A 27504-nucleotide genomic window follows, 5' to 3' on the forward strand; every position below is an offset into this window, starting at 1 on the left:
CTCTGGAATCAGCAGCTGGAAAATATTAGATGAGTCACAAGGAGTTGAAAGCTTTGAAAAGCAGCACGCACCAAGTGACATACAGGGTAAAGTCTTTAAACCCACAACTTAAAACACCAAATTAGAGCCTTCAGAACAGAAATAGGGTTATGCTGCTCTGAAAGGTAATTTATGTTACAAATTGACAAATGGGATCAAGTTAGTGTCACCAGCACACTCAGGCAATATCAGAAAGGGCAAGGTAGAAAGGAAGGCACAAAGACCATGAGCATCCTTCTGATATATTTTTTTTTTTAAAGCAGCACTGATTTTGCAGTTACACTGCTTCCTGAGATAATTTACACCAGCCTACACAGCACTTAGAGCTCTGGCCATACCCTGACAGACAGATGGTAGCTCAGAGCTCTGTTGCACTTACAAAACGGTTCAGATAAATAGGTGTAGGCAGTCAGAATTGTCAGTATGCTAGTAGGTTACCTGAGGATTTTAGGTTATGTTTACATAGCAGTTGAACTATAAATGCACGATGTATTTTCTTCTTTATTCTGCAGCATAGGTAAGCAGTATTTGAGTAGTCAAATATTGGACTTTTTCTTCAGGAGGATGCAAACTACAGCATGTGTGCTCTATTTTACCATGTTCCTGCACTTAGCCTGGGACTAAAGACACAGGGTCCAACTGTGGTGACCATTGTGTGAATGTTGCCAGGCCTGTCCAGGGGCAGAGGCAAAGCCCGGGTCTTGAGGCCTGAGCTGGGCTAAGCAGGCACAGCTGAGGCATCAAGGCATGCTGGTGTTCCCCACACAGCTGGCCAAGGGTCTCATATCCTGCTACATCTTTTCTCAGTGGGGCTGCCAGCCTGTCCCCTTTCTTGCAGTTCCCCACTCATGAAATGTGGGGAGAAAAACCATCAATGATTGTCTTCTGAAGCCAAGTTTGCTTCCTCTGTGTTTTTAACAAGGTACTACAGAGTTCGGCATCTGAAAAGGAAACTATCTATTGCAAATTGGAGTGTAAAACTCATATTTTATCTCTGCAAACCTTGCATCTCTTGAGCTCTAGCTCAGGCAGTCACAACTTCTTATTTCCTATTTCCCCTTAATTGCCTGCTACATTCTTTCTGCATTTCCTTTTTTTTTTTCCCTCCTGATTTTTCCTCTCTCTCAAGTAAAGTTTAAGTTACCCACATTTTCATGGCTGTAGCAGCAAAGCCCACGTAAGTTTCTGTATTTCTTTCTTTCATTTCACCAGAACGTAAATGAATCTTAGAAAACAGAGGTGTGAGGGACTGCAAGAAGGGGTCTCATGCTTTAGCATGTAGTTCATAGTCCTCTTGGACTCAGTCTGCCGCGTGAGTAAAAGGTGAGTGGGGAATGCATGGCATGTGTGGATGGTCTTAGAAATGTATGGAGCCATGCTGTGTTCACCAGGGAAGTTTTTAGAAAGCTATAAAAAGGCATAAATTCATGACTATCATTATCCTAGCATTATTATCCTATATTATATATTACATATATTATATATTACATATCACATTATATATAATATTATATTCTATATTATCCTATATTATTATTATCCTATCATTACTTCATGATAGTATCATCTGCATTTGAGTAACTGGTAATACAAATAATAACAGATATTTGCCAATCTATCCTGAAAGATCTCAGAAGATGAACATACCTCGGCACCCCACTCAAGCACATGCCTGTCCTTCCACCTTTGAAAGCCTTTTCCAAATGTCTAGGTATTACCTCAACCTCTTTTATGACACTGAAGACCTCTCTAGCCGCACAAAGACCAGTTCATTAGCTTCACTTGGGACCAAACCAACCTGTTTCTTTCAGTCACCCCCCATCAGATGCGTTCTCTGCTGTCCTTTGCTCCGTGGTTGCTGTGTTCCCCTGGACTCTCACTGCTGGGCACCCATCTTCTCTGAGATAGGGTGCCCAAGTAGGATGTCTTAGTCCAGCTGTCGCCTTTCCAATGCTGAGTAGTGCTAAACTATTACCTCACTTGCCGTGCTGGCTATACTCCAGGTTATTCCATTATCATGTTGGCTTCTTTTCTTTTTTTTTTCCCCACAGGAACACAATGCTGTTGAGGCAGATCTGGGCTCATTTTCATTCTATTTAAACTTGCTTTTTTGCATTTGAACTTCTTATCTGGAATATTGACTTTTTTTAAAATTTTCTTTTGTAATGTGGTAGTACAGCTTTAATAGTGGAAATTTAATTGGAGTCTATTTAATTGGAGTCTGGTGTTAAAAAAATATTGTTTTAAAACTGTTACTGTTCTTTTGCGTAGATTTTATATGTGTGCAAACAGCATTTAGCTAAGTTCCACTGAATAAACTTATGAGTGTAAATCAGGTTTTTTAACCCACCTCCTTAGGGTGTTGTTAGCAGCGTAAACTCCAAGGTATAAGGGTTAATGTTTTCTTCATTTGGTAATTAACAATGCAGGGTTTTTTAGTACTGGCATTTAACAGAGAACTCGTGCCATTCTGCCTTACTTTTAATTTAAAATGTGATGCTCAGCAATAACAATAGCAAGTTCCTAGTTGGTGATTTTATCTTCATAGCTTAAAATTCTCTGTGAAATACAAGGATATATTATTATTCATATTTTGCAGAATTCGTCATTGTTTTTTTCTTGTTTGATTTGCTGAGGGACAAAGATTGATTCACCAGATCCTCCATGAGATGTTACTACAAGGTTTGTGAGTTAGAACCAATATTTCCTGAATTGATTGACTTGACCATAACACTTCAAAAATACTCTCACTAGCCTTTCTATTGTGCAAATAATTATTTAACAAGAGGGTTAAAAGGTGGCTTGTCATGCTGTACTGCATCAACTGACTTGAGACACATTCAGTGGGTGGCAGGGGGGTTTCAACTGTTTTAATTGATTTTCCAGGTACTGGAAGCCTCCCTGACAACCTGAGAAGAACTAACCTGCTCTATTCCCCACCCTTGCCCTACCACGAGCTCTCTGGGTCAGCTCTGAAACTGCTGATTCTCAGATCCAGCTCAAGGTCTCTGTGCCATAGGCAAAATTAAATGTTGTCATCTGAAGGCTGAGAACAGTCTAACTTCTGTCACCTTCACTCCTGGTGTAGCAAAGTTCGGTTGTGCCATGGCTGCGTTGAGCCTACAGCTGAGATTCCCACCCTCCTCCCTCTGCTCCCCAACACCAACACCTGGCACGGGGTGCAAAGCACACTGCTCACCCCAACCCCTGCTATGCACGAAGGCGTATCATATGTACACCACACAGGGGCAACCAAGTGATGCATGTAGCTAATGTCTCAGTCAGGCTGTGGAGTTTCTTCACAACATGTCTAATAATTATGATTCATGGAACACTACAGGAAAGACACATATGAAATCCTATGAGCATTCCTTAGAATGACTGTACCATTGGTTTTTTTAGGTATGGTCACTCTGTAATGTTTTTGTTGTTTTTTTTTTCTTTTAATCTTCTAAAGATTAAAATGATGCTACATACATGCTAAAGCCACTGTGGCTGATGCAAAACTGTAGCTCACCTTTGCCTACTCACGAAGCCTCTATTAATCGTAACGTATAAGAAATCATCTTTGGCAAATTTTGGTCTCTAGAATGTTAGCATGTTAGAAGTTGTTTTTTACAGTTTTATACAGTCCTTCAGGTTTATTATTAAGAAAAAGGCCTGTTATTTGTGGTATTCAAGAATGACTTTTCAGTTGTTGTAGTTTGATCAAAGACCTTAATCCACAGATCCTTATGTCTGTATCAAAATGTGGCATTTTTCTGTGAAGATTAAAATCCAGTGCCAAGGTCAAGCAATTAATTATTTCAGCAGCTGCAAGTTCCAAATGAGTGTGGAACCCTTTTAAATTTTTCAGCTTTAAAAACTTTCCTTGTGTAGCAAATTTAAATATTACTAACAACAGGATTTGGATTTAAAGGCCTTTTAATCACCTTTCATATCTCTTTTAGAAATGGTTCACATACTTCCCAAAACCAGTGGACCACAGGTTAAGAAAATAAAATCAATTAATCATCGCTGTAATTCTATTAACTGTTTCATATCATTTATTGATGTATACAGATATGTATATTAGTAATGTCTGTATGTATATACATATACTACTGATAGATAAAACTGCTTTCTAATCAGAGAGCCAAGCTCTAGCGCAAATACGCTGCCATCTGTTGTCTTTCCTACAGTAAGGTCAGTGGCCATTTGGATCAGGTGTCACACATGCATGGTCAGTTTCCTGTGATACAGTTGAAGTAAATGTGTAAATTCACTCAGTGGGGTCAGGGCATATGGAATTGCACTTGTTTGGTCTCGTTAATGGAAAACTTTGGGGCAGACCCTCAACTGGTATTCATTGGTAGATCACTCCTTGCGTTTTTAAAAAAGTGCTGCTCTATCTGTTTTCTATGCTAAAATGAAACAAATATATGTTCTAAATCTTACAAATGCAGGTATTATTTTACCCCCAATAAAACTGCTTTTAAAGAGAGGACTGTATCAACACTCTTTTAAACTAAATTACACACACTAGGAAAACAGCCTTTTCATTCCATTTACTAGAGATGGAAAATGGAATATATTGTGCTTGACATGCACAGGCCCACCAGTCTCCTCCTGGGATTACTGAAAATGGCGTCAAGTGTCACATCTGACCCAGCCACTCTGCAGTCTTGAAAGTGAAGTGCATGACTATCATAGTCCAGCAGTTATCATTTCCCAGACCCAGGTCTGGTATTTAAGTTATCTTAACAGCTATTGTTTAGCAGACAACAGCGGATATTCCCAAAAAACCCCTCAGAAGTCACGTAAAGAACAGGTGCAAACAAACAGAAAAGGATCCCACCCCATACTGTAATAAGGAAACAGAGATATCACGGCTACCCTTAGAGCTTGCATATTTATTGAACAAATCCTACTAAAATAGCTAAAATACATTGGGTACTTGTAGTGCATTATTAAAGATCACATTGTTACAAAAGCCTGCATTTTCAGCAGTACACAACTGCAACTATACATAAATGCCACAACTGCTGAATATTATTTCTTGCACTATATACAGCACAGTAGACCTATCTAATCTATTTGAAAAGAAAATGTACAAGAAAAGGGATACAGAACCTGGGAAAAGGAAAGAAATCTAGGAATTGCAGTGCATGCATTGGTATTTAACAGTCAGAAGCTAAAACAGTTCAGAACAAGGCCTGCCCTGTAAAAGGAAGAGCTAAAAGACAGAGTTATATAAAAAATTAAGGTGGGCTTTCAGACTGTGTCTAACACAACAACACTCCATGAGTAGATGATACTGTTTAATTTTGTGTTTTGTGTTGTTTTGTATTGATAGTAGTCTGGGAGCAAGAACAAAAATGTAAAGTCCACATGTTGACGGTACCGTGGAAATGTACTCTTTCCCCTTTAGGACTTCTCCTCCCAGAAATTTGCAGTGTTTTTCTTACAATATCCCCTATTTTATGGATTCGAAGAGGACATTAAAACTTGTCCCTTCTTTAAAAAAAGGCTTAAAAAAAAGACAAAATCAAAAGAGATTTTGAGAGGTTGGTGGAAAATTATTGCTCATCTTTCTCCATGAGGTGGATAGGAGTCAGAAAGGAGATTCTACGTAAATTACAGTTTTGTGATTGCTCCCACTATAACTGCATGTTTGTGAGTGGACCCTGATAGGGAATCAGTTCCTCACTTGTACACTATAAGTAGTTACTCACCTACAGCACTGAATAAGAAAGCCACACTGAAGACACAAGTAAACAAGTCAGTCCAGTCTAAAGAACAACATTCAGAAAAACAAAGTACCAACACCTTCTCAGAACATGGAAATAAAAAATAACTCCATCAGAGCTACCTTGCCAAGGAGCATATTTAAAGTCCAAAATAGCACCATTCATCAGTGTCTCAAATCCCGTGGCAGCATCACAATCACTTACCACAAGGAAACCATGAGTTTCATACTACTTCTATACATCAAAAGAGTACATGGATAAAATATAGAGATATACAGACAATCAATGAAAATAAACTACTAGGCTTGTTACATCTAAATGAAAAAAAAAGGGGGACTCTCAGCCTCTGCAAGAAGCAGTTCAGGATGGTGGAAATGGAGAGAGCAATTTACCGGTTGCATGTGAGCAGTGGAGTTTGAGTAGTGGAAGACATTGCTGTGGTAGAACCAGGCCTGAGGGCCCACCTGTAATGTTTGTAAACATGGATTCACAGTGTGATATTCTGAGAGCTTTCGCTTGAGTCAGAATGTTAAAAACTATTTTTATGGTACACGTTTGTCCACTGTTATTCTCTAAAGCAAGGCTCAGAGTCCCATAGTTTCTTCTTACACTTGATGATTTACACAGAAACAATTCCCGATATATGACACCATGACCTCATCAAACCCATACACCATATGTAATACAAATGGAGAAATTATGATTAAAAAGAGTAGAGGTAATTGATTTTGGTGAAATGGTGTCCATAGCCATTCACTGGAACCAGGCATGCCCCCTCCACCTCGCTTTTCTTCTTGCGATTTACTTCCTTTGAGATGGGGAGACTTCCCTGTAGAGAGGAAAAAAACCACTATTAGCTGTGCTTCAGGGAAGTCTATTTGGTGGGGCCTTCCCATCTCCCATCCTGAGGTTTTCATAGTTCCCTACCTTTAGTTCAGAAGTAAACATCTACTAAACATGGCTTAATCAATGGTAAATACTAATGCCACAGAGAGCAAAGGATCCCTTAATCACCAGGCAAGACTTGCAGCATCTGAGGAAAACTCTTCATTTGGGGACGAAGTGTGCCAAAATGCAAGAACTGAGCCAATGACCATCCTCCACTGCTTCACTGGGGAATTTGGGCATTTGTTGCACCGCACCTGGGGAGACCCCAACCATTTCAGCAGTTACAGCAGAAAAAGCTGTAGAGTGACAACACTTTCTGCAGCTCACTGCCAGCTGTACATCCTTACACTGCTCCTGGTTTTCTCACTCTTGCCAAACCAAGCTATTTCTGTGCTCTTCTTAATAGCTGGGACAGCTCAGGCCTAAAACTGCATCTGCAGGTGCTGTGTGTGCGGTTGTTCTGGCATACAAATATGGCCAAAAATGAGCAATTACCTATTTTGCACACATGAAGCACAAGAGGCAGAGTGTCTCACCTCCATGGATGCAAAACTCGTGGCCACAAATGGACAGATGGCACCAAGCCCCTTTGAAAATATAATCCTGTACCAACTTGGGTAACCAAGAAACTAATGTTAATGGTAATATCTATCGATAAATTAATTTGTTTGCTTGCTTTTTATAAACCCCAGGTTCCATGTTATGATTCGCCTTGGCCTCCAACATAAAAGTGCATCTTAGTTATGAAACATCATATTGTTAAGAGAACCTTTTACAGCTTAGACCTCTCATTTTACAAACACCTTACAGCTCAAGCAGCTAGCGTACACTATTAAGTGACTTTCCTATAGTACTTCATTGAAAAGAGCACTTAAAGGCACTGTAGTGTATAGTGTATTACTTGTCTCTGGACAAGTACGGAGATGGTGTGCTAAGTCAGCCAGCTGCCTCAGTTAGGTTTTTGTAACCATACTTAACCATTCACTGGCTGAAGTCTATACCTATCCAGCAAAGTATTTAAATAGATGTTTCAGTTTAAGCCTCAGTAGGAAGCCTAAAGGCTAAGCATACGCTTAAAGTACTTGGCTGATGCTCTGTCACTATGGGATCTTAAACAAAAAGAATTTTAGAAAGTAATATATTGTAAGTTATGGGAAAAATCTGTGGGTTTTGTGTTTAAGAGATCAGAATTGTAAAGATGTTTTATTGGTTTTATTGCTTAGGACATGTTTGTTGCATAAGCAGATTGCTTTTAGTTTGTTTAAGAAATTGAAATTATGTTTCTCAAGTTCAATTTTCTGATGTGAGAGTTGTGAATTTCTGAGTTGGGAATTAAACACACAGCAGTCTCACAACTACCAAGAAAGTATGATTTTCAGCAATTTTCCTTTCCTGGCTCTTCAGAGCCATAATTTTCACTATGATGTCCATATTTGCTGGGAATAAGGCTGCCCCATGGCTTTCCCACTGCCTTTATCACAGGATAAATTCTGCTTTGGGGTAGATGAAGTCCCCCAGGGTTCTGCACTGCACAGAGCCAGGAGCAGTTTTCGGGCTGAACACACAGTAAAATACTTTCTTAAGGGCAGATGGTGCCCTCTCTCTTCAGGGCATCACAACTGGAGAAACTGAGCAGACTTTGATCAGCACGTATGCAGAGGGGCTCTGCAAGCCAGGGGAAGAAGTAGGAATAGAAACATACCTTGCCTTTGCTAGGGCCAAGCTGGGGATTTTGCAAGAGACAATTTCAGAATGAAAAAATAACATTTGAATTTTAGTGACTGCACAAACATGTTTCCTCACAGGACTCTAAAAATTCCATCCTCGTGATAATATTTTTGGGTTTTTGTTGACTAACTTTGCTACTTGTGTATCATTACAGGACATGAGAAGAAAACTAGAAACTTACATATGCAAACAGGCACACCACACAGACCAAAGGTCTGGGCAAATTTCCAAAAGCATTGTGTTGGGCAGTTCCTTTTCAGCTGTGAAAACAATCTCAGTCCTGAAGTTCTGCCACACAATCATAAGATAAAAAGTCCCATATGACCCTCTGAGGACTGGAAATAAATTGTCTTTAAGAAATGTATCCTTTTATATTTGTTAGTTTCATGAAAACAAGAAAACACTTATATCTGAAATAAGAGTTTAAAAAAATATATTAATTTTAATTTTTCATTTCAGTAGTTCAAGCTGTTTAGCACTGCGTATATACAACTGTTGAGCTGAAGGACTGAGCACTTTCTGCAGTCTTCTTCAGGAATTTACCCTGATTCATTTTGTAAGATGGATGAAAAAAATTAGATTTCAAAGACACACAGCTTCTGTTAAGGCTGATATTCTGCTGGAAGCTGGATTGTGTGCAGCTAATATTCAAGTTGCTTTTGAAGATCAGTTGTGAAATAAGATTTGGACCTAGTTCTAAAAACTGGTCCTTGTAAGCATATACCAAATATCTGTTGAAGAATTACATAAAGTTTAGAAGAAATGCATCATACTTAAAAAGCAGGAATCCAATCACTTTAAAGGAAAAGAGTATAATATTTTTTGACTAGTTGAGAAACAGTTATCCCTTTTGATAAACTTTTTTTAAGGTATGTAAAGCATAAAAACATGGCTATTCATAAGTTCAATATAATGCAGCATTGTTGCTAACAATGCTGCACATCATTCACAGCTTCATTCCTTTCTTTCAGGAGCAACTTTGTTAATGATGAATGACAACTTACTAAAAGCTACTAACTTAAAATTTTGGATAAAAAGTTAATGCAGAGCTGATTCATACAATTAGCAAATTCATTTAATATAACTGTATATAACACATTCATTGTAATCTGGAATTGCTATCAGCCAACTCAGCTGAACTTTTGAAACACTTCAAATGTTAAGAATGGCAGTACTCCCATATATGTTAATTTAAAGATTGGCATGCTAGCACATGAGCCTGCAAATAGCAGACTGCAGTAGCCCAACTATAAATTTCAGATGTTCCTTTGTAAAGAAAAAGTGTGGAAAATATAGTCCTATCTAGATGAAATAGCAGAGTTTTCTTAACAAGGAGCTGGAGTCTAGATAATAATTAAAACTCAACCAAAACAATTTTCCATGTGCTCTCTCCTTTATTTACCTGCCATTTTTTTGCCAAATATTGAGTCAGTAATGAAAGGGAATATGAAAATAAACCATGTACATTTTGTGGTTCTGAGTAACTGTTTTATTTTCCTACTCAAATTTCATATCAAGTTTCAATTTATGAAACCAGCAATGCTAACGGAACAAAATCTTATGAATCTTGTCTGACAAGCCACATCTTCTGCATTTATGTTGGGGTATTTCTTGTCAAACTCAGATGAAAACTGCCATGCTTTGTATGCTTGTTACTAAAGACAGGTAAAGCACAAGCAGAAAACTTAACAAAAGAAAACCAGCACCACCTTCCTCTTCCTGCATCATCATTGACTTTTTGATCTGTATGGCTGAGAGAATTGCCAAAATCAAGCATTCAAAACTCAGATGTCAAGCTTGTAAAATCATGAGACAGACTTAAGAAATATGAGCTCTTGAAAATTAGTATGTTTTCTTTCTGGTATGTAGCCAGCAAGAGTCCACGTCTTCTGCAAGCCTGAAGGCTAAAAACATAATTTTAAAATGAAAACTGAAATCCTTACTTAACTGCCCAGCTCAAGGAGCCAAGGCTTTAAGAAAAACAGAATACCACGAGACTCGTGATGAAATCATGGGAGCTGGCTACTCTCTTGAAGCAGTCATAAAATAAAATCCATTGAACTTTCAATGTCTTTTTTCAGAAAACTTTCATCTTAGTAAACTGTTTATTAGATGAAAGAAATTACATAAATAACTTTACCTTTGGAAATCCCCCATCCCCTTGGCTGGTTGGGAAGGTTTTCTGGCTTACCCAAATCGTTAACCTTGGTTGATAAACCTGTAGCGACATAAATATACACAACTTCTTACTAACAAAGAGAGATTCATTAAATGCAATCAAATGCTGTTCATGTGACAGACTGCATTACTAAAACTGAGAGTCTAATGTCAGTTGAGCTTGGCCCAGAGACCTAGCTGCATTTTATGCTCAGTACATATTTTTGAGTACCCATGACAACAAAAGCTGTCCCTAGAGTATTTCAGCTAGATTGTTTATGGCAATCTGCATTCAACAGGCATTTTAGAAAGAGCATGGATGGATTTTTGAAAATATCTTCAAGAAATTCTGTATAAGAAGATGTCCACTAATACATTTACTGAGGATATTGTACGACTGTGTGCTCATTCTCTTCTGCCAGAAGTCACTGGCAAAAGACTATTTAATGAAGATTATTACCTTTGCTGATGACTGCAGGAGATAAGGGCAACACACCTTTGATTATCCTTTCACGAAGAACTATGAACTAGAACTTATTACCTTCTCAGATCATTAACACAGCTACAATTCTGTGATAGCACCCTGTATTTTAGGCTTTAAAGGAACTCCAACACATTATAAAATACATACAATAAAATAGCTGGCAGGATTTAATGGTTAAGGTACTGGCCTATGACTGCTATAGGAAATTTTTCCTGTGGAAGATGGGTAAATCCAAAACTGGCCACTGACTACAGTGGGAAGTTAGACTGAATAAATACCAGGGTAATACACCTCTGTTCTGGTGAATCTGAGCTGGAAACATCCTGTGCTTCAGTTCCTCAACTTCAGAAGGAAGATCAAAGCACTTCTTCATCTCACCCTCATTAAACACTGAAGTAGTCAGGTACAAGTTGCATACGACACTGAAGATCCTAGATTTACTTTCCTGCTGGGTCTACCTCCTGGGCCTTTGGGGTTTTGTGAATTGAACTCTTTCAGCACAATACCTGAATGTCAAACTGTTGAAGTTTTGAGCTGAACTTTACAAGTTACACCATTCAAACTTGTTTGCACTTTGTGAATCAACACTTTTCTTGTCAGTTCAATTCCTGGTGGACTGCCTTTACTCACTTCCTGACTATTGTATTTATATTGAAACCTGACAAATGTTTTCAGTGTTCTAATTTCTTGGAATTGCATGTTGACTATTAGTTGTCACAACTGGACTAGAGGTAGCTTGGAGAAATTATCAGAAGATTACCTGAATCACCTTTCCAAGAGAAAATCGTGAACTCTACTATAAAGTAGGAAACAGAAGAGGCAATTTTAAAACACAGAGCCTAAGGCAGTGCCTGCACTGATAACACTATCCCACAGTTCTCCACAGTACAAACCACAGTGCTTTCTACTGATTAAAGAATCAGACTTTATTTCATATTTTAGATTAGTATATGATCTCAGACAAACCAGTTAAGCTCTCTGAGCATGGCTGACAGAATAATACACAGCACAGGGTGCTCTGTGAATTCATCAGTTAATGTTCACACTGAATATTTGAGACACTTGAATGAAAGATACCAAGTAACCTCTGAGCTCTCCTGTTGCTATTTATAGTCACTGATTACCCATCCTGCAACTATGCCTTATTTTACTGTGTAGTCATATTCTTTGTATGAAAACTCATGGTGGGAAACAGTGATAACAGTTGAGCTCTACCACAGGACGTACATGCTCAAACCAGTCAAGTATATAAAAACATGTGTTTTCCTATAGGAAGATGGAATAAGCATCAGAATATAGTATTACTCATTATGACAAATATGAGCTTCTATATTTTCCATGGAGTCTGAGATGTATTCAGGTTAGCCTATAGGCCTTTTCACCTCTATTAATATTTTAATAGGAATAAAATAACTACCTGCAGTTAAATGACAAAGAAAGGACCCTGAACTTCAACTCATAAGAACTTACAGAGACTGCAGTTTGAGGGTGGATTTTGGGAATCAGGTAGGAGTTAAAATGTATAAATTGTAAGATATACTCACAACTATGCTCCAAGGTCGTTTTTTTAAAAAAAAAAAAAAAAAACAAAAAAACCCCAAACAAAACAAAACAAAACAATATCAAAACCCTACCACAACCCAGCGCTACGAAAAAACCCTATACAAGCCCCAGCTGTCTTTCACAGTAATTTTCTGTGGAAGAAAAAAATCAATAATGTCCTATTTTCTTAATATCTCTTCAGAAACAACTACTGTGGCCAATATTGGTAGAAAATAATTATATGGGCCAAGTCCACATGCAGCAACCGTTCCGCTATAACGGTACCAAAGTCCTGAATGGGCAGCCGAAGTATCTGCCTTGTGAGCAATGCTGAAAGGCCAGTGACTCATGGATCCTGGCTAAGTGGAGGAAGATTCTGGAATGGAAAAAAGATACTGGTGTAGAAAAGTCCACTCAGGACTTACTGCAGTCCAGCAAGAGAAAAAAAAAAGAAAAAAAAAAAAAAGAAGAAAAAAGGATGTCATGCCACTCTAAGTGCTTTATAAAATGCAGAAGCTACTTAGATGTTCAAATACTCTGATAACCAGAGAGTTAGAAAAACATAGCAAGAAGTTTTAGTCAATTACAGCAGCTCAAAACAACAGATATTAATGTTGCAAGATGAGCTATATAGAGAAAAAAAGTGCAAAGCAGTGCTCCATTACAGGCTAGGATGTAAGGCTTACAACATTCCAGCTGTTAGCATGAAGCAACCACTTCTAAATAAATGCTTCCATTGATACACAACGTATTTTCATTTCTTAGTACTTCCTGTGTGACTATTATGTGAGTACAGCCTTGGCTTAAATAACCAAAGTATCAGGATTCAGAAGAGAATTACTGAACTTTGGGATGGAGTGAAAACTAAAGTTACTGCAAGTCTGTACAATGCGTGATCCATATGCTGACTTAAATTGATAGCCTCAGTATTTGATAATCACTAGAAAAAAAATTAAGATAGTAAGCTTCATCCATAAATTAGCAGAGTGGATCACTCCTAAACATTTGACTAATAGCATTATTACCCTTGGAAGCCTGCCTTCCTGGCAGAACATGTGATACACAAAACCATTCATTCCCACTTTGAGAAGTCAGGGGGAAGGAAACCCACTGATCTGGGAAGTACTGTCTGAGATAGTGTTCTGCCACAACAAGCAATTCTGCCTGAAACATTGAGGCCAACTTCAGATAGACAATTATGAGCTATGAGGAATATGTATCCAAGTCCTTAGCCTCCATTATCTTGAAAATACACAAATAATAAAAATTAAGATCAAAAATCAGAAAAAGCAAAGGTGAAGAAAAGTAATTGCCCAGTCTACTTAATGGCTCTTACAGCATCCAGACTCCAGAACAACTTACTGCTACTTTTTTCTCAAAAACAGAAGGATTTCTAGAGTAGACTCTTCCTGTCTGCTCAACAAACCAAAACTTCTCTTTTGCTATTGGAAAGGCTGTCTTTAACCAGCATTTCAAAACTCCGATGCCTATTCTTCCATTTTAAGCCATGTCCTCTTTAAGAGCAATAGCAGGGGAGCACAAAGTTTTGCCCGGCTTTAAAACAGATACATAAAATAATTCTAACAGAGCTGGACTCAATCTACTGTATCAGTCACATCAAAATGCTAACATTAATGTCTTGCTACCCACTCCTCATTCCTACACACTAAGAGCATCTTCCAAACGTTCAGGCACATACATCAAGAGGGAAGAAAACAGATTTAAAGCAGGCTAAACTTAGTAAAATGAGCACTCTCCTGTTAAACATTCCCAAGGCTTTATAATTAAGAAACAAACAAGAAAGCCCCCAGAGCTAATTTTTCTGTCTTTGCTTTTTTTTTTCCTTTATATGTGGACCACAACTGAATCGCTGTTCATCAAGACTTACAGGAGTTGAATTCTACTGCAGTCTGGATTTCCAGACTACAAGCTTAATGAAGAAGACCAAGTGCTCTGAGTACACCAGCAACCATCTTTCAAGAAGTTTCAGACAACTTCTTCATCACAGAAACTAATTCGGGGGTGGGGGAATGAAAACAAAAGGGAAATTATGACAAGTACTCTAGAAATTCCTAATTCCAAATAAAAGGTGACCATCTTTAGTAATTCTGCATCAGCCTACCTAGGAGATGAAAAAAGCGGGGGGAAAGATTTACTGTGCGGATTAGCAGTCGAATAACAGACAGAGACGGCTGTGTGCTGACGAACGGGAGTAAAATGAGAGGTATGTGTTGAAGAGAAGGAAGAAAAGGCACATGCTCTTCCCCTCCACAGAACTAAAACTATGTTTGTGCAGTTTTGAGGATCAAGGGCCCTGTGTGACTGTCATGCTTACTCCAGAATGAAGAGTGGCCATCCTCCTACCATGCTGCCACGGGAATGCGACATGTAGCCAGAAAGGAATGCTGCTCCTCATTTCTGTACCTGTATTTCTTTAAAGTAATTTGGGGGTCTTCCATCACCATTGCTCTGTGTTGCAGTGACACAAATCAATGGTATCAAGGCTCCTAAAGGAAAAGTTGAAGATGATTTCCTTTTTGGTCTGTCTCAGCATCACTGAAAGTATCTAGCAGATTTTCTTTCCAAACAGAATCCTGATGCATTTTCTTTTGTAAAAAAAAAAAAATATAACATAGTTACCTGCTAAGTTAAAACAGTTATAACTTTGCAGTTTCTTAAGTTTCTTAGGTACCAGCTGGTTTGAGCTGTAATGACTTTTCCCAGCACGTTCTACCCTGCACTTCTCAATCCCCCAAATGCTTCCCACTGCAGTAAAAAGTTCTCTTTGTAACCAACAGCCCACCATCACAATCCAGACGCATAAACAGCCTCTTCATTGAAAATCTTACTATACCACTGCCTGAACACCAAATAAATAATTCTGTTAAAAAAATGAATTCATTTTAAACAAAACTGGAAGGAAAGCTTGTGCCAGGATCAATGCATTTACTTCAGTGCAAAGTGGTAAACTAATACTCCCATCTGCAGTAGTTTATTTTTAACACTCTGAGGGGAACATTATGAAAACATGTGATACTAATGTCCACCATGTTCCAAACCTAACATGCAGTTTTTAATAAATCCAGCAACTGTCATCTGAATGGTTGCTGCTTCTCAAGAGTTTAGTTGCATGGCACTCTGCTATCAATCAGCTTTGTCTTCTGAATCTTCTGGAGAGGGGAATGAGAGGGCAACATCAAGAGTGCTCATCATTACTCCTTATTTCAGTTTTGATGAACCTTTGTTAAAATTAAGAAGATGTACACACGATCAAATGGAAGGCTGCTGTTGTGATAGGCTGACTCTGAAACAGGCTCACTTGAGGAAGCTCTCCCTATCAAAACATCAGAAACCACAACTTGCTCAAGTTAAAAGGCGACTTAATTACCTTAGCTTAATTATTTAAAAAACCTGTGAACATCCGGCTTAGCAGCTGTGAGGCCTGCCAATTTTTGTTAAATTGATCGCTTCTTTTCCATGGCCCTGCATGACAAGTCTGAGCCTCTGGTTGAGGTACAGTGACAGTTATCCCCAATAGCCTGCCTTCACATTTTCAGTATACTGTCAGGGCAGGAGGTTTTTCTACCAAGTCCTGCTTTCCACATCAGTGCTATGAATATCCAAAAGTCAATGGGGAAAAAAAAAATCTACAATCATTTCACTTGGTTAATTCCACACAGCAGATAAAGGTAGGTAAATGGCTTAAGAGAACTGATGAAGAATTACACAATCATTCTCCTCCTGGATGGGATTCCTCCAAGTGTCCCACCTGTTATCAGCTGAACATAGCAGGACAACTGCACACCTGAACTTGCCTCTGACTTCTGTGCATCAGCATCCTTTGCTGGCTCTGCCTTTTGATGGGGAAGATATTACTGCTGCATTTTATTCCTCCCCATTTGATGACTCAAACTCACAACACATAGAGATGAAAAAGCCTAAATGAGACAAGTATGCTTTTCCTTGCATCCCCCTCTCCACGCTGCACATGAGTTAGCAAGTTTATTCATTATGGGTTTTTAGCAGTCCTTGTTCATCACTTCTTCAATTTCTGTCAGTTTCACATAATAGGATGTCATCTGCTCCTTCCATACAGAACACAAGGAAGTGACCTTGGAAGTAGTTTTTCTAGATTTTAAATACAAAACTTCTCATATAAACCCATCTTCATCCAGTGTTTCTTTCATCATTCTCAAAGCTTCTATTCTACAGGCTACACTGAAGTGTCTCCTACCTTGGCTTGTCTATATTCTTCAAAGAATTCACTCATGTCCTCACTCATACTATAAAGGTTGCATCTTTTATATATGTACTTACAGCATCCCATGACAGGTATAAGCAAATTATCTGAGTGACTGTGCAAAATTTACTAAACCTTGCTTTTAAGACTAATGGGCTCTACTGCCACAGAGCCCCTTGCTGCAGGAAAGGATACTAGTAGGCACTAAGCACTCAAAGCAGGCACATTTTTCCAAGTAGTCTCTTACGTGACTACTGGCCTCCAAAACTGAGCGAGTATGGTGTTGAAAAGGGGGAAAACACAAGCTAATCTAGCATGAGTATGTAGTCAGCACTCTCCTGCCAAATCCTTTAGCTGGTAGGAACCCTCAGCAGAAACTTTAGCTGTCTTCTGGCATACATGATTGAATGAGGTTAGTTAGAGAAAACACTTTCTTTTTCCTTGGAGAGGAATCCTCCCCACACCACATGAGTGTAATGCAATTTTTAGGCAGAGAGATCAATTTGCACTTTTCTGCACAAGTCAGAATGAATCTAGCTTGTGTGCTACAAGTGCTCTCATGCTGCTTTTCTTCATTAATGTGCAAAAACCATTGCAAAGTGTTGTTAATATTTACCACGCATATGAAGAGTAAGAGAAAGAAATCAAGAGATACATTGTGAACGTTGTCATAAACACTCATCCAACTTCTGAGTTCATAAACAAAAATACTCATTACCAGGGTATCACACTCCTTGAAAGGAAAAGAAATTCAATTATTTCAGAATGATAACAAGAAACAAATGTATATTATATGGAAAGTTCCATTATCCAATAAAATGGCTGCAAACTACTTTATTCCACCAGTAAAATTCCGTGCATGGATTCTGAAACTGTAAAACATTAAAGAAATTAAAATAACCAAACGAGCCCTCCAGAAAACCAAACTCAAACCCCAGTGCAACTCAGCACCTTTTCCACTTATTTTATTTGCCTCTGCACTACAGTGTTAGCTTTTGTTATTTTGCTTAACATGCACACACAGAAAAATAACAGTAACAAGCCTGAGAATTAGAATAGTATTTGAGTTTTTGGTCAACTACATACAAGCTTGTAATTTGCTCTTCAAGTGTAATATGGTAAAGAAAGTTTAGTTGGTAACCCTTTGTATCTGCACCTCATGGTAACTGCAGAACAAGCAGAAGCAAGCCTCTTTTTACAAAGCTGGGTGAACACACAGCATGGCAGCAAAATACAGGCCCAAAGGCCACATGGTTAAGATCTTCACTGGTTTCATACCCAATGCTGACAAATTAATGGAGCAACAAAGGAGGAAAAAAGGCAGCACGGTCACAGGCTGACTGAAAAGTCCATTTAGCCCAGTCTCCTCGCTCCATCAAGTTTTGGTCTGAAGGGAAAGACCAGCAATAACAGTGGCCAGTAGGGGAATCCTGAAGAAAGAACAGAGAGACCCCAGAGTAATGCTTCTCCTGTGCACTCTCCCAGTTCCCTCCTTCCAGTTTTGGGGTATACAAAATGTATACACCAAGCTGAATCCCAAAACATGTTCATTTTTAAATTTCCTATAAATTTTCTAAATTAATGGCCTGAATACTGTAACTTACAGAAGACTTGATACACTGCTTTGGACTAAAACTGGTTTGGTTGTTTAATTTTGTTTAAATTTTTCACACATACCAGAAAGATGACCAGAATTCCAACAAGCGATGTTGTTCTCCAAGCGGTGGCAAGCTCACTGTCTCTGCCGACTGCTTTTCTGCAGAGCGCTGCCGCGAAAGCCTTTCCCACCATGAGATACCAATCTCTTGTCCAACCAGCATATTCCAAGCAAGTACTAAAAGCCCCAGTGGTACTCTTGGAAATGATAAGACAGAAACACATTGTACAGACAGTACTTACCTCATTAAAAGAGATGTAATGGCCATGGCTGATGATACTGTAACAGGTGCTTCAAAGCATTATGGTACGTTCACCTGCAGTCACTCTACTACCAGAACCTACTGTCATTTAATGTAGCTTAACTGCTACTCAAAATACAAAACCACAAACTGTGCCATGTGTGTTATATAGGTTGAAAGTCATAAAACATCTGCAGGTTCTGGGACTCATCTAATGAGGAGACACACAGGAAAATAACTTTTCCTGCCAGATATTGTTTCTGGGTTTTGTTCGTGTTGCCTGGCATAATAACTTAGCTGAGAAATTAAGGGTAAGGACATTTATTAGTATTTCCACAGGATTTTCTCCTGCGAGCAGGAATAGAGTTATTTAAACTCATATTCTTGCATGATGGGGATTTATCACAGATATAGCCATGCTGAAGCAGAGAAGGAAGTTCTGTTCCTCTCAGACTTTTTGAGTAGCTCTGCCATGCCAATGTGTGCCTTCTGAACACCAGTGCTGTAAGAATTCAAGAGTTCTTTCTGATCATGAATATATTAAGCCAAGGCTTATGCCATGCTCAGTAAGAAGACACAAGTTTGACTTTTTTCAGTTCACTCCCATGCAGGTATGCCATGCTAGTAGGCACACAATAAGGTTAGTGTTAACAAAACTAATCCAGAAACATTTCTTCCTGCAGGATGAGAAAACGCTACCTGTTCTGAGGTTGGGGTTCTTATTATGCAGTATTTACAGAAGGAAGCATCAGGAAGCCTCCCAGGAACATCTACATAGGGATTCATTCAGTCATGCTACAGTTAACTTGCCAGACCAGCAGTCTAAATTGAATTTCATATAACACTCAAACAATGATTCATAGTATCATTCTACATTAAACATTTGAAAAGAACGTTTTTGCACCTTTCCAGATTGCACCCTCAACCAATATGGTTTAATGAGGTGAATAAATATTTGAAATAAAAACAAAATACAAATATTTAAAAATATTTTTATTAAAATATACTGTCCCAATCAATTATATTAACTGAACTGTTTTTATGAAGTTGTTCTAGAGCTATCAGGTGTAATCCCTCTCCCCTCTCTTTAGCCATACACACAAGGATCAGAGTTCAGGTGTGGGGCAGCAGTATCCCAATGCAAAAAGAGAGAAAAGATGGCTGGTGAAGGCTTTGGATTCCAAGTCTTAAAAATCAGTGTCATGACTGTAGTATTACAAACTGCATATTAATTCTTATTTCTGATTTTCAGCCTTTGTAAAAAAAGTTGAGCAAAGATTTGTCCTGGACAACATATTATGTAAACCTCCAATTCCATGTGCCAACACAGTCCTGTTCAGATAAAGTATGCTGCACTAGTTACAAAATTTTAGAACCAGAGCATGTATGTTTGTGACTGGGCAGAAACACAAATTTACAGAGCTTTTGTCTTTTAATGTGCATACAAACTCTACCACAGAAACATCCACAGTGTCTATAGCTCTGAACAAAAATTACATTTCTTTAAATCCCACTTCAATTTTTCCCAGCCATAATCAAGTAAAGGTGTTTTTTTTCCGCACGGTTGAACAGCTGACTTGGCAAAAGTACTGCAAAAAAGTGAGTTTGTATTTCTGATTATTTTGTAAGCTGGAAAGGCTTTAATTCTCCCTAAGTTTTCAGTAATCAAGTAGTGTTGAGCAAACCACCCCCAGTGTATTCTTCATGCACAATACATAACCGTAATGAAAAAGCACAACAAACAGGTGGACGAAAGTGCTTAGCTCTCATCCCTCCCCATTACTTCTCTTGACCAAGTTCTGCACAGAGCTACACATGAACAGGAGAGGACGTGACACAGTCCTACAGCTCCTGTGCAGTTCTGAACTACCGTTAAGGAGATTCCAGTTCCAGACTCAGTAACAACCAAAAAGGAGTACAAGTTTTCTCCTGCCAGACCAGGAGATGCACTTGTCCAGTGTGCATCTAGTATTAGGCTGGGCATAATGTCTCATCCTAGTATCTCCTTCTCCTTATTCCTCAGAGCATATAAAAGGTCCAAAATAATGCCTACATCTGCCAGACTAATCCCGGGCTCCATTCTCCACAGATAATCTTAAAGTTATTAAAAGCTGTTCCAACTAAGGTGAAGTCATTTTACAGACACAGAAAATTACAGAATGTGTAAAGATATCTGCAGACAACTCACTTGAAAAAGATTGCAATGGCTAAACTGGGATGAAATCTTAAATATAATCTTTGCCTCATGAATTTCTTCACGTAATTTAAATGATGCAATACATTTGCCTGTGAACTGCAAAAAAAGAAATGGCATGGTGATTTTTTTTCTCTTCAAGCAAATGCAGGTTGTAATTTCTTTCTGACTTAATGAAGAAAAGCTATTCCCCCAACTGTTTTTCTCTCCAGAAGGCCATCATCCCATTTTTTTCTTTTCACCTCACATAAGACTATAAAATGCAGAGCAAGCAAATGACAGAATAACCTCAAAACTGATCCAGTTCAGGCAAGGATATGCCACAGGAAGTGTTCAGCCCAAATAGCCTCCCTATGGGGCCTTTCTGCTTCGGACACAGCTATGCTGTACAACACCTAGCCTAGAGATTCCACACCACTAGTGCTTAAGAAGAAAGCCATCTAATCGTCATAAGTCAGCAGTAAATTAATGTGCTGCTCTAGAATGTATTTTGTTTCTTTTCAGGTAGGCCAGAATTAAATCATTAAGGAGGTATCTGTTTACCGATATACACTTTTACTAGTGTTATTAGTTTAAATTCTTTGGCACCTGTACTGCAAACTCTCAGAACTGAACTTGGAAGTCCAGAAATGGACTGCAGTGCAAGCAGCAGAAAAGGACACACCTAAGCGCTCTAGAAGCAAGCAAACAGACCACTTTCTCAGGTGTCTGTAATGCCTGTTTGATTGCTTTCTTTGAAAACAAACATTTACCATCAAAAAAAACCTTTCCTGTTTTTGCTAAAAGTCATCTTTGAGGTCACAGAAATCTGGGCCTAAGACTTCCTTACTCTCGCTCTTCTGACAACATCCTTTATTTCAATGATGGGATCACATAGGCCAACAAAATTTTTAAAACAATTTTTTAAGTTAGAGACCTTGGTTTTTTTAATTTTAAGTAGCACTAAAATCTGAATTTATGTATTATGACATACAGCATTTTCCAGGAAGGTGGTATATAGAAATTCTGGCAATTTCAAACAAAAATAGCAATTAAAATCACCTTAGGACTTTATACATTGCAAATAAATACAAGAGGTTCCTTCTTCCTTTATGGGGTCACTTAAGCAAATATACAATACACAAGTAAGGACATATCCTTAAATGGCAGGTCTTCTTGTGTAAGATGGCTCAAAATGTCCATGAGTTAAAACTATAAGGAGAATAGAAAGTACACTCTTCTGCCTTTCTACTTCTCTTTAAATTATTATGTTATTATTATACAGCTCAAAGAAAGATTCATTAACCAGGTATGAGGAAATCATAATTCCAAGGCTAGGAAAGGAGAAGTAGCATTGAAAACTAGCCTGCTAAATTGTTTGCTTTTACTTGTAAGCAGTTCAAGAAACATTTTATGGAGTACGAACATTAAGAAATTAAGAAGGTAAAATAGTGAAGTTAAACCAAGAATTCATTTGTTCTCGCTCAATGAGTTTATTCTAGTCACTCTGAATTTTACTGTAAGCTTACTAAAATAATTAATGACTACTCAGCTTAGCAAAGGAATAAGCAGGCCATTTCCCCCTATTCTTAAGGTTTAGTTCAGCCTGGTAAAATGTAACAGCTAAATTTTCACTGAGTGGTGAAAGCAGAACAGAGCCTTTGCATACGCTGCTGTATTAAAAACAAAGTAACCACTTTTACAATCATGTATTTCAGTGTAGACAGTATTGATATTGAAAGGAGAATTTCTCCAGTAAATTAAAATGGCTAAGGAGACACTTGGAATAAAAAAAAAAAAAATATGCCAAAGTGTGTCCACTACTACAAGGAAGGTGTGTCAGCGGTCTGACTTCACATTACATTTGGTGTTACTGTGCCAAAAGTGAAAGACAGGGAAAAAAGGGTGGTGGTAGGGGAAGAGGTTCTGCCAAGTATCACATATTAAGCAACCTTGCAAGCTGGGGCAAAACCTAGTCTTCCTTACATTGAGATTCTGACCAACAGTCACCAAAAAGTGGAATTAGGCCTTTTAGTAATAAAAAACTTTTCAAAAATGGCCAAATAAGATATTTAAGTTACACTACAAAGCAAACAACAGGACTAGACAAGTGGGCAACCACATTTTATTTTCTGCATTTGGATAGCTCTATATTCTATGTTCTGGCCTGGAGACTGGCTTTACAAAACTGAGTTCATTGACTACTACAGGAACCTTGCTAGATTTATAGAACCATCTGCTGGTAAAAACCGGTGGCTATTTTATGCCTAACAAAACTTAAAATAATCTTTTGTTCCATAGATAGGCATATATTGCACATAACAGCCTGCATACCGTCTCAGAATGTGGGCTGATTGTCACCTTGGTGTTGGTAGGAAAACAGTTGCCTTATCCAATATTCCATAGTTGTGTGAACAAAATGTATTTTAACATGATCTCTATTCACAGTTAAAGTGAATCATTTCCCTTTTAATTCCCCGCCCCCAACTATTCATTTATATACAGATGAGCAAAGCACTTTGATGAAAGTAGGTTCCAGAATAGACTAAAACTCCAGAATTTGCAAGTTTATTTTTGCAGATAGGAATCATATAAAACAAGGAGCCAAAAAGACAAAAAAAGCCTTTATAGCAGATTACATATTTGCTTATTTTAAACATCTTTTGATCATCCCTCCTCCTCCCTCAAATCAAAACAACCCCAAAGAACCAGACATGGATAATATAATTAATACAATTAATTTAACCCAAACTTAATATGTCCTCGGGAACATGACACTGGAAAATATTCTGTGCTAATGCTACTTCAGACAAGGTATTGCCCCATACCAATTAACAGATTTTTGATCATGGTATTATCATGTAGCATCCAAAACATATCACATTCATATCAATACATGTATTCAGACATGCTTCAGTGATAGCTGCATCTTCAGTCAAGGATGTTACACAGGATCTAAACTAATTCCACCTACTTTATCTACTTTTTCTGTAAAGAACAATTTTCTTTGTCCCATTGATTCTGAGACACTCAGTCCCTCTCAGAGAATACCAGGTTTAGAGAATATTTAGATGTATAATTTTTCATCCTTAAAATTAGGTATTTGTCAGCAGCAGTAGCTCAGAGTATAACAAACAGGCTTTTATCAGTAAAGATATAAACACAATTAGCACAGAAGGAAATGGGTCACTGTTGAATATTGTTCAATAAATACATTCCAACTAAGTGCCTGTGAGTTCAGCTAGGCTGAGGCCTAGCCATTTTTCTGGAACAGATTTGTATCACAAAGAAAGGCTAACCTTCTGAAAAAATTACCAAATAAGAAAATTTAGTTTGCATCCTATGTACTTTCCCTACTGACTAGCACTAAATCTGCTTCACTTACTAAGTGCAATGACCTATTTCTTCTTTCTGGGGGGAAGGTGGCGGGGCCGAAATTATTGCATATTGTTTTGTCTGCATGTATTCCTACATGTGTTATGGTGTGTAACCTAAACACTGCTTGTTTCAATTAAATAAGCCTTACTGCACAAAGAGGGATTTCAGATTTTTATTCAAAAAATGTAAGAAAGTCAAAGATCCAACATACGGAGGTTTTCAGAGTACATTAGTCATTGTATGGCAAATCCCCATAGCCTCAAAAAGTATGTCTAATAAAGGTCATATTTATAAATGAGTATTGGGGATGGGGAAAGGAGGTTTCTATTTATAGAAAAAATTACTGATTCTTTGCTAAAACAACTAATTCTTACCATTTTTAGATTCTGTTAAGTCTTGGGATTGCAGTTTCTCTCAAGGAGCACAAGGAGAACAATCTGAAAACAATTTAAAAAAATTAAAAATGAAAAAAAAAAGTCATTCGAACTGCCGCAATATTCAATAGTTTTTTATTGCCAGCATTAACAGTGGGTGAGCTGAGAATAAGCTTCAGCGGTTAAGATTAAACTCATGCAAATTATTCTAACCACATGTACGCTTATATATCATGCTTCTCTGCACTTCAATGGTCTGTAGGCTTAAATATAGGACAAAGGAATCCCTGGGACCTGGATTTGCAGAACCCTATGCTATTCTTAGCACTTGGTACATCTCTGAAGAGCACTACACCTAATGGTTAACACACCCAAAAATCAGCCAAGAGGACAGAAAACCATCACCCTGTGCTTACTGTAAAGGTGGTCTATTGTTCCCAGGGACACTACAAAGTGTGTCTTTTTGCAATCAAGAAACAAGTATAACAGTGTCAGGCTTTCACAATGTAACGGCACGGAGAGTAGGTATTTTTGGAAATGGCACTGCATTACATAACCTCCAGGTTTTTTCTCTCTCTATTCCACACACCCCCCTATTTTAAATAGGGAGAGGAAAAGAAAAAATGACAGTAGGTCCTACTTGATTTAAATGGTACCTTAAATTACCACCCTCTTAACTGACTGAATTTGTAGCATACCTCCTTTATCAGTTTTCATACAGTGACAAAAATTAAAGTTCTCTGCTACTGATTATATATTTCTTACCTATTGTGTGTATGTATGAAATGTAATTAGGTATGAGTCATATGTTTACACACAAACATACACACATATTGGATTTAAAACTGCAAACCCATATATCCATAAACGTACACATCAACGTTTGAAAGAAAGCACATCACTGTCCACCAAAATACGTTTGTTTTTGTTTTGTTTCTCAAAAGAACCACCCAAAATTTAACTGCTGCACATGCAAAAATGCAGAAGGCTGTTGCAAGAATGACTGCTTTCTAAAAATAAACCCCAGCAGCCTAAGAGGAATCCAGTGTCAGGGCGGAGAAGAGGGAGATTTGTTTTACAAGGGAGAAGAAAAGAGATGAAAACCCAAACCTAGAGCCTTCCATGCATGCTAAAAAAGCTAAGTGCATTAGGTTCAAAAAATGCATTTTGGTGTTCGTGGAGTGCAAAAGCAAAAAAAAAAAAAAAAAAAAGGAAACAGTTTTAGAAAACCACTTCTCGTCTCCCCTTACATGTGTGCAGAAAAATCCCCAGCCTAGAAATCCAACCTTAAAGCATAAAGACAAAGAGTTAAATATATATGCTGCACGTTTTCTCATCTTAAGAAAGCCTGTCTGGAAATGTGCACCGAGAGGGGGGAAAGGCAAGCTGCAGCAAAGTCCAGCTAAGGACAAAAGGAAATGAAAAGAAACAAAGAGAGAGAGAGAGAGAGAAAGAGAGAGAGAGAAAGAGGATTAATTAAAAAAAATAAAATTCTGTGGATTGGAATTGCATATACTTACAGACAAAAGCCCCCGCTCCCTGCTCACTTTCTGTCCTTTCTACATGATCTGAAACACAAATGTGGATTAAAAAAGGGCAGCATGCTACAGAAGGGAATTTATAGTTGGGGGAGTGGAGAGAGGGTAGGGGGTGTGGGGAAGAATGACTGCACCTCTTCCAAAGTGCAGCCTTGGAGAAAAAAGAAAAAGGGGTGGGGGTGGCTGGGGGAAAGTCTCTCTCTCCCTCTCTCCCCCTCTCCCAGGCTAGGTTTTGGTTGCCAGCGCTAGTTATATTGAACAATGAGCTAATTCTGATGGTAGCTGGCTGGCTGCCAGCGCTCCCCCCTCCCTCCCGTCCCCTCCTTACACATACACACTCCCCCTGCCTGCCCGCCCGCCACCGCTCCCGCTCCCGCCTCCCCCCGCCCGCTGCTGCAGCGCCAGACTGCTTAGTCTGCAATAATCCGCAGCCCCGCGTACCCCCGGCGTCTGGGAGCCGGGGCAGCGCCCGCCGCGCCGCTGGCCGCGCTGCGCCGGGCACCGCCGGGGGCGGATTAGGGTGGCGGTGGCGGTGGGGCCGCGCCGTCCGCGGCGCTCAGGGCAGCGGCGGGGCGGGCGGGTGCCGTGAGTTAGCCGTTAGCCAGCCGTTAGCCGATGTTGGCTGTTGGCGCGCGGCCGTTGGTGTCCCCGTGCCCCCCTCGCAGCAGCGCGGCGCAGGCCTGGGCGGCGGCCAGGCGCGTAGCGGGGCCAAGGCGCTGCACAGCAGCGGCGGCGCCCGGCCAGCGGCGCGGAGCGGCGCGGCGCGGAGCGGGAGGGAGGGAGCAGCCACACACTGTAATAATAACCCTGCAGCGGCGGCAGCAAAGGGCATCTGAGGAGAAGGGGAGGGAGACGCAGGCGGCCGCCCGCCCGCCGCTTCGCCTCGCCTGCGCCTGTCTGGGAGGGAAGAAAATGGTGGGCGGGGAGGAGGGGGCGCCGCGCCGTGACACCGGCGGGCGGCGGGGTCCGGCCCCAGGCGGCGAGGGCGGCCGTGGAGCGGGAAGGGTGCCGGGACGGGAGCCGCGCTCCGCGGGGCGCTGCTGAGCCCAGGGGGCGCCGGGGGAAAGCGGGGCCGGCGCGGGCAGCGCCCGCGGGGCGGTGAGGTGGCGGTGGGACGCGGGGGGCGGGCGGGCCAGCCCCGCAGTGCGGACGCAGGCGGCGCTGCAAGGACGGCCGCTCTGGCCCATGCGTACTTGCAGGGCGGGCAGAGGCGCGGCGCGGCGGGGCCCCGCGGGCTGGGGGCGCCGGGTCAAGCTCCGTGCCAGGGCGGGCTCCCGCGGTCTTTATGGGAGCAGCGCCGCTCCGTACGCTGTCCTTAGTGGACCAAGTTCAGAGC

The 27504-nt window shown here is 39.7% G+C and overlaps 1 protein-coding gene across 1 annotated transcript; it reads right to left on the reverse strand.

Moving 5' to 3' along the window:
• Positions 1–4911: 4911 nt before the first annotated feature.
• On the reverse strand, positions 4912–26425 carry NREP (neuronal regeneration related protein). Its single transcript, XM_064438169.1, has 5 exons — positions 26303–26425; positions 26151–26198; positions 24631–24693; positions 10525–10602; positions 4912–6597 (listed from the first exon to the last, which is right to left on the reverse strand). Exons 3-5 carry the CDS (start codon positions 24631–24633, stop codon positions 6472–6474), a joined length of 207 nt encoding a protein of 68 aa, XP_064294239.1. The 5' UTR covers positions 24634–24693; positions 26151–26198; positions 26303–26425; the 3' UTR covers positions 4912–6471.
• Positions 26426–27504: the final 1079 nt, after the last annotated feature.

The sequence above is a fragment of the Phalacrocorax carbo genome, chromosome Z (genome assembly GCF_963921805.1).
Source record: "Phalacrocorax carbo chromosome Z, bPhaCar2.1, whole genome shotgun sequence".
NCBI classification, from domain to species: domain Eukaryota; kingdom Metazoa; phylum Chordata; class Aves; order Suliformes; family Phalacrocoracidae; genus Phalacrocorax; species Phalacrocorax carbo.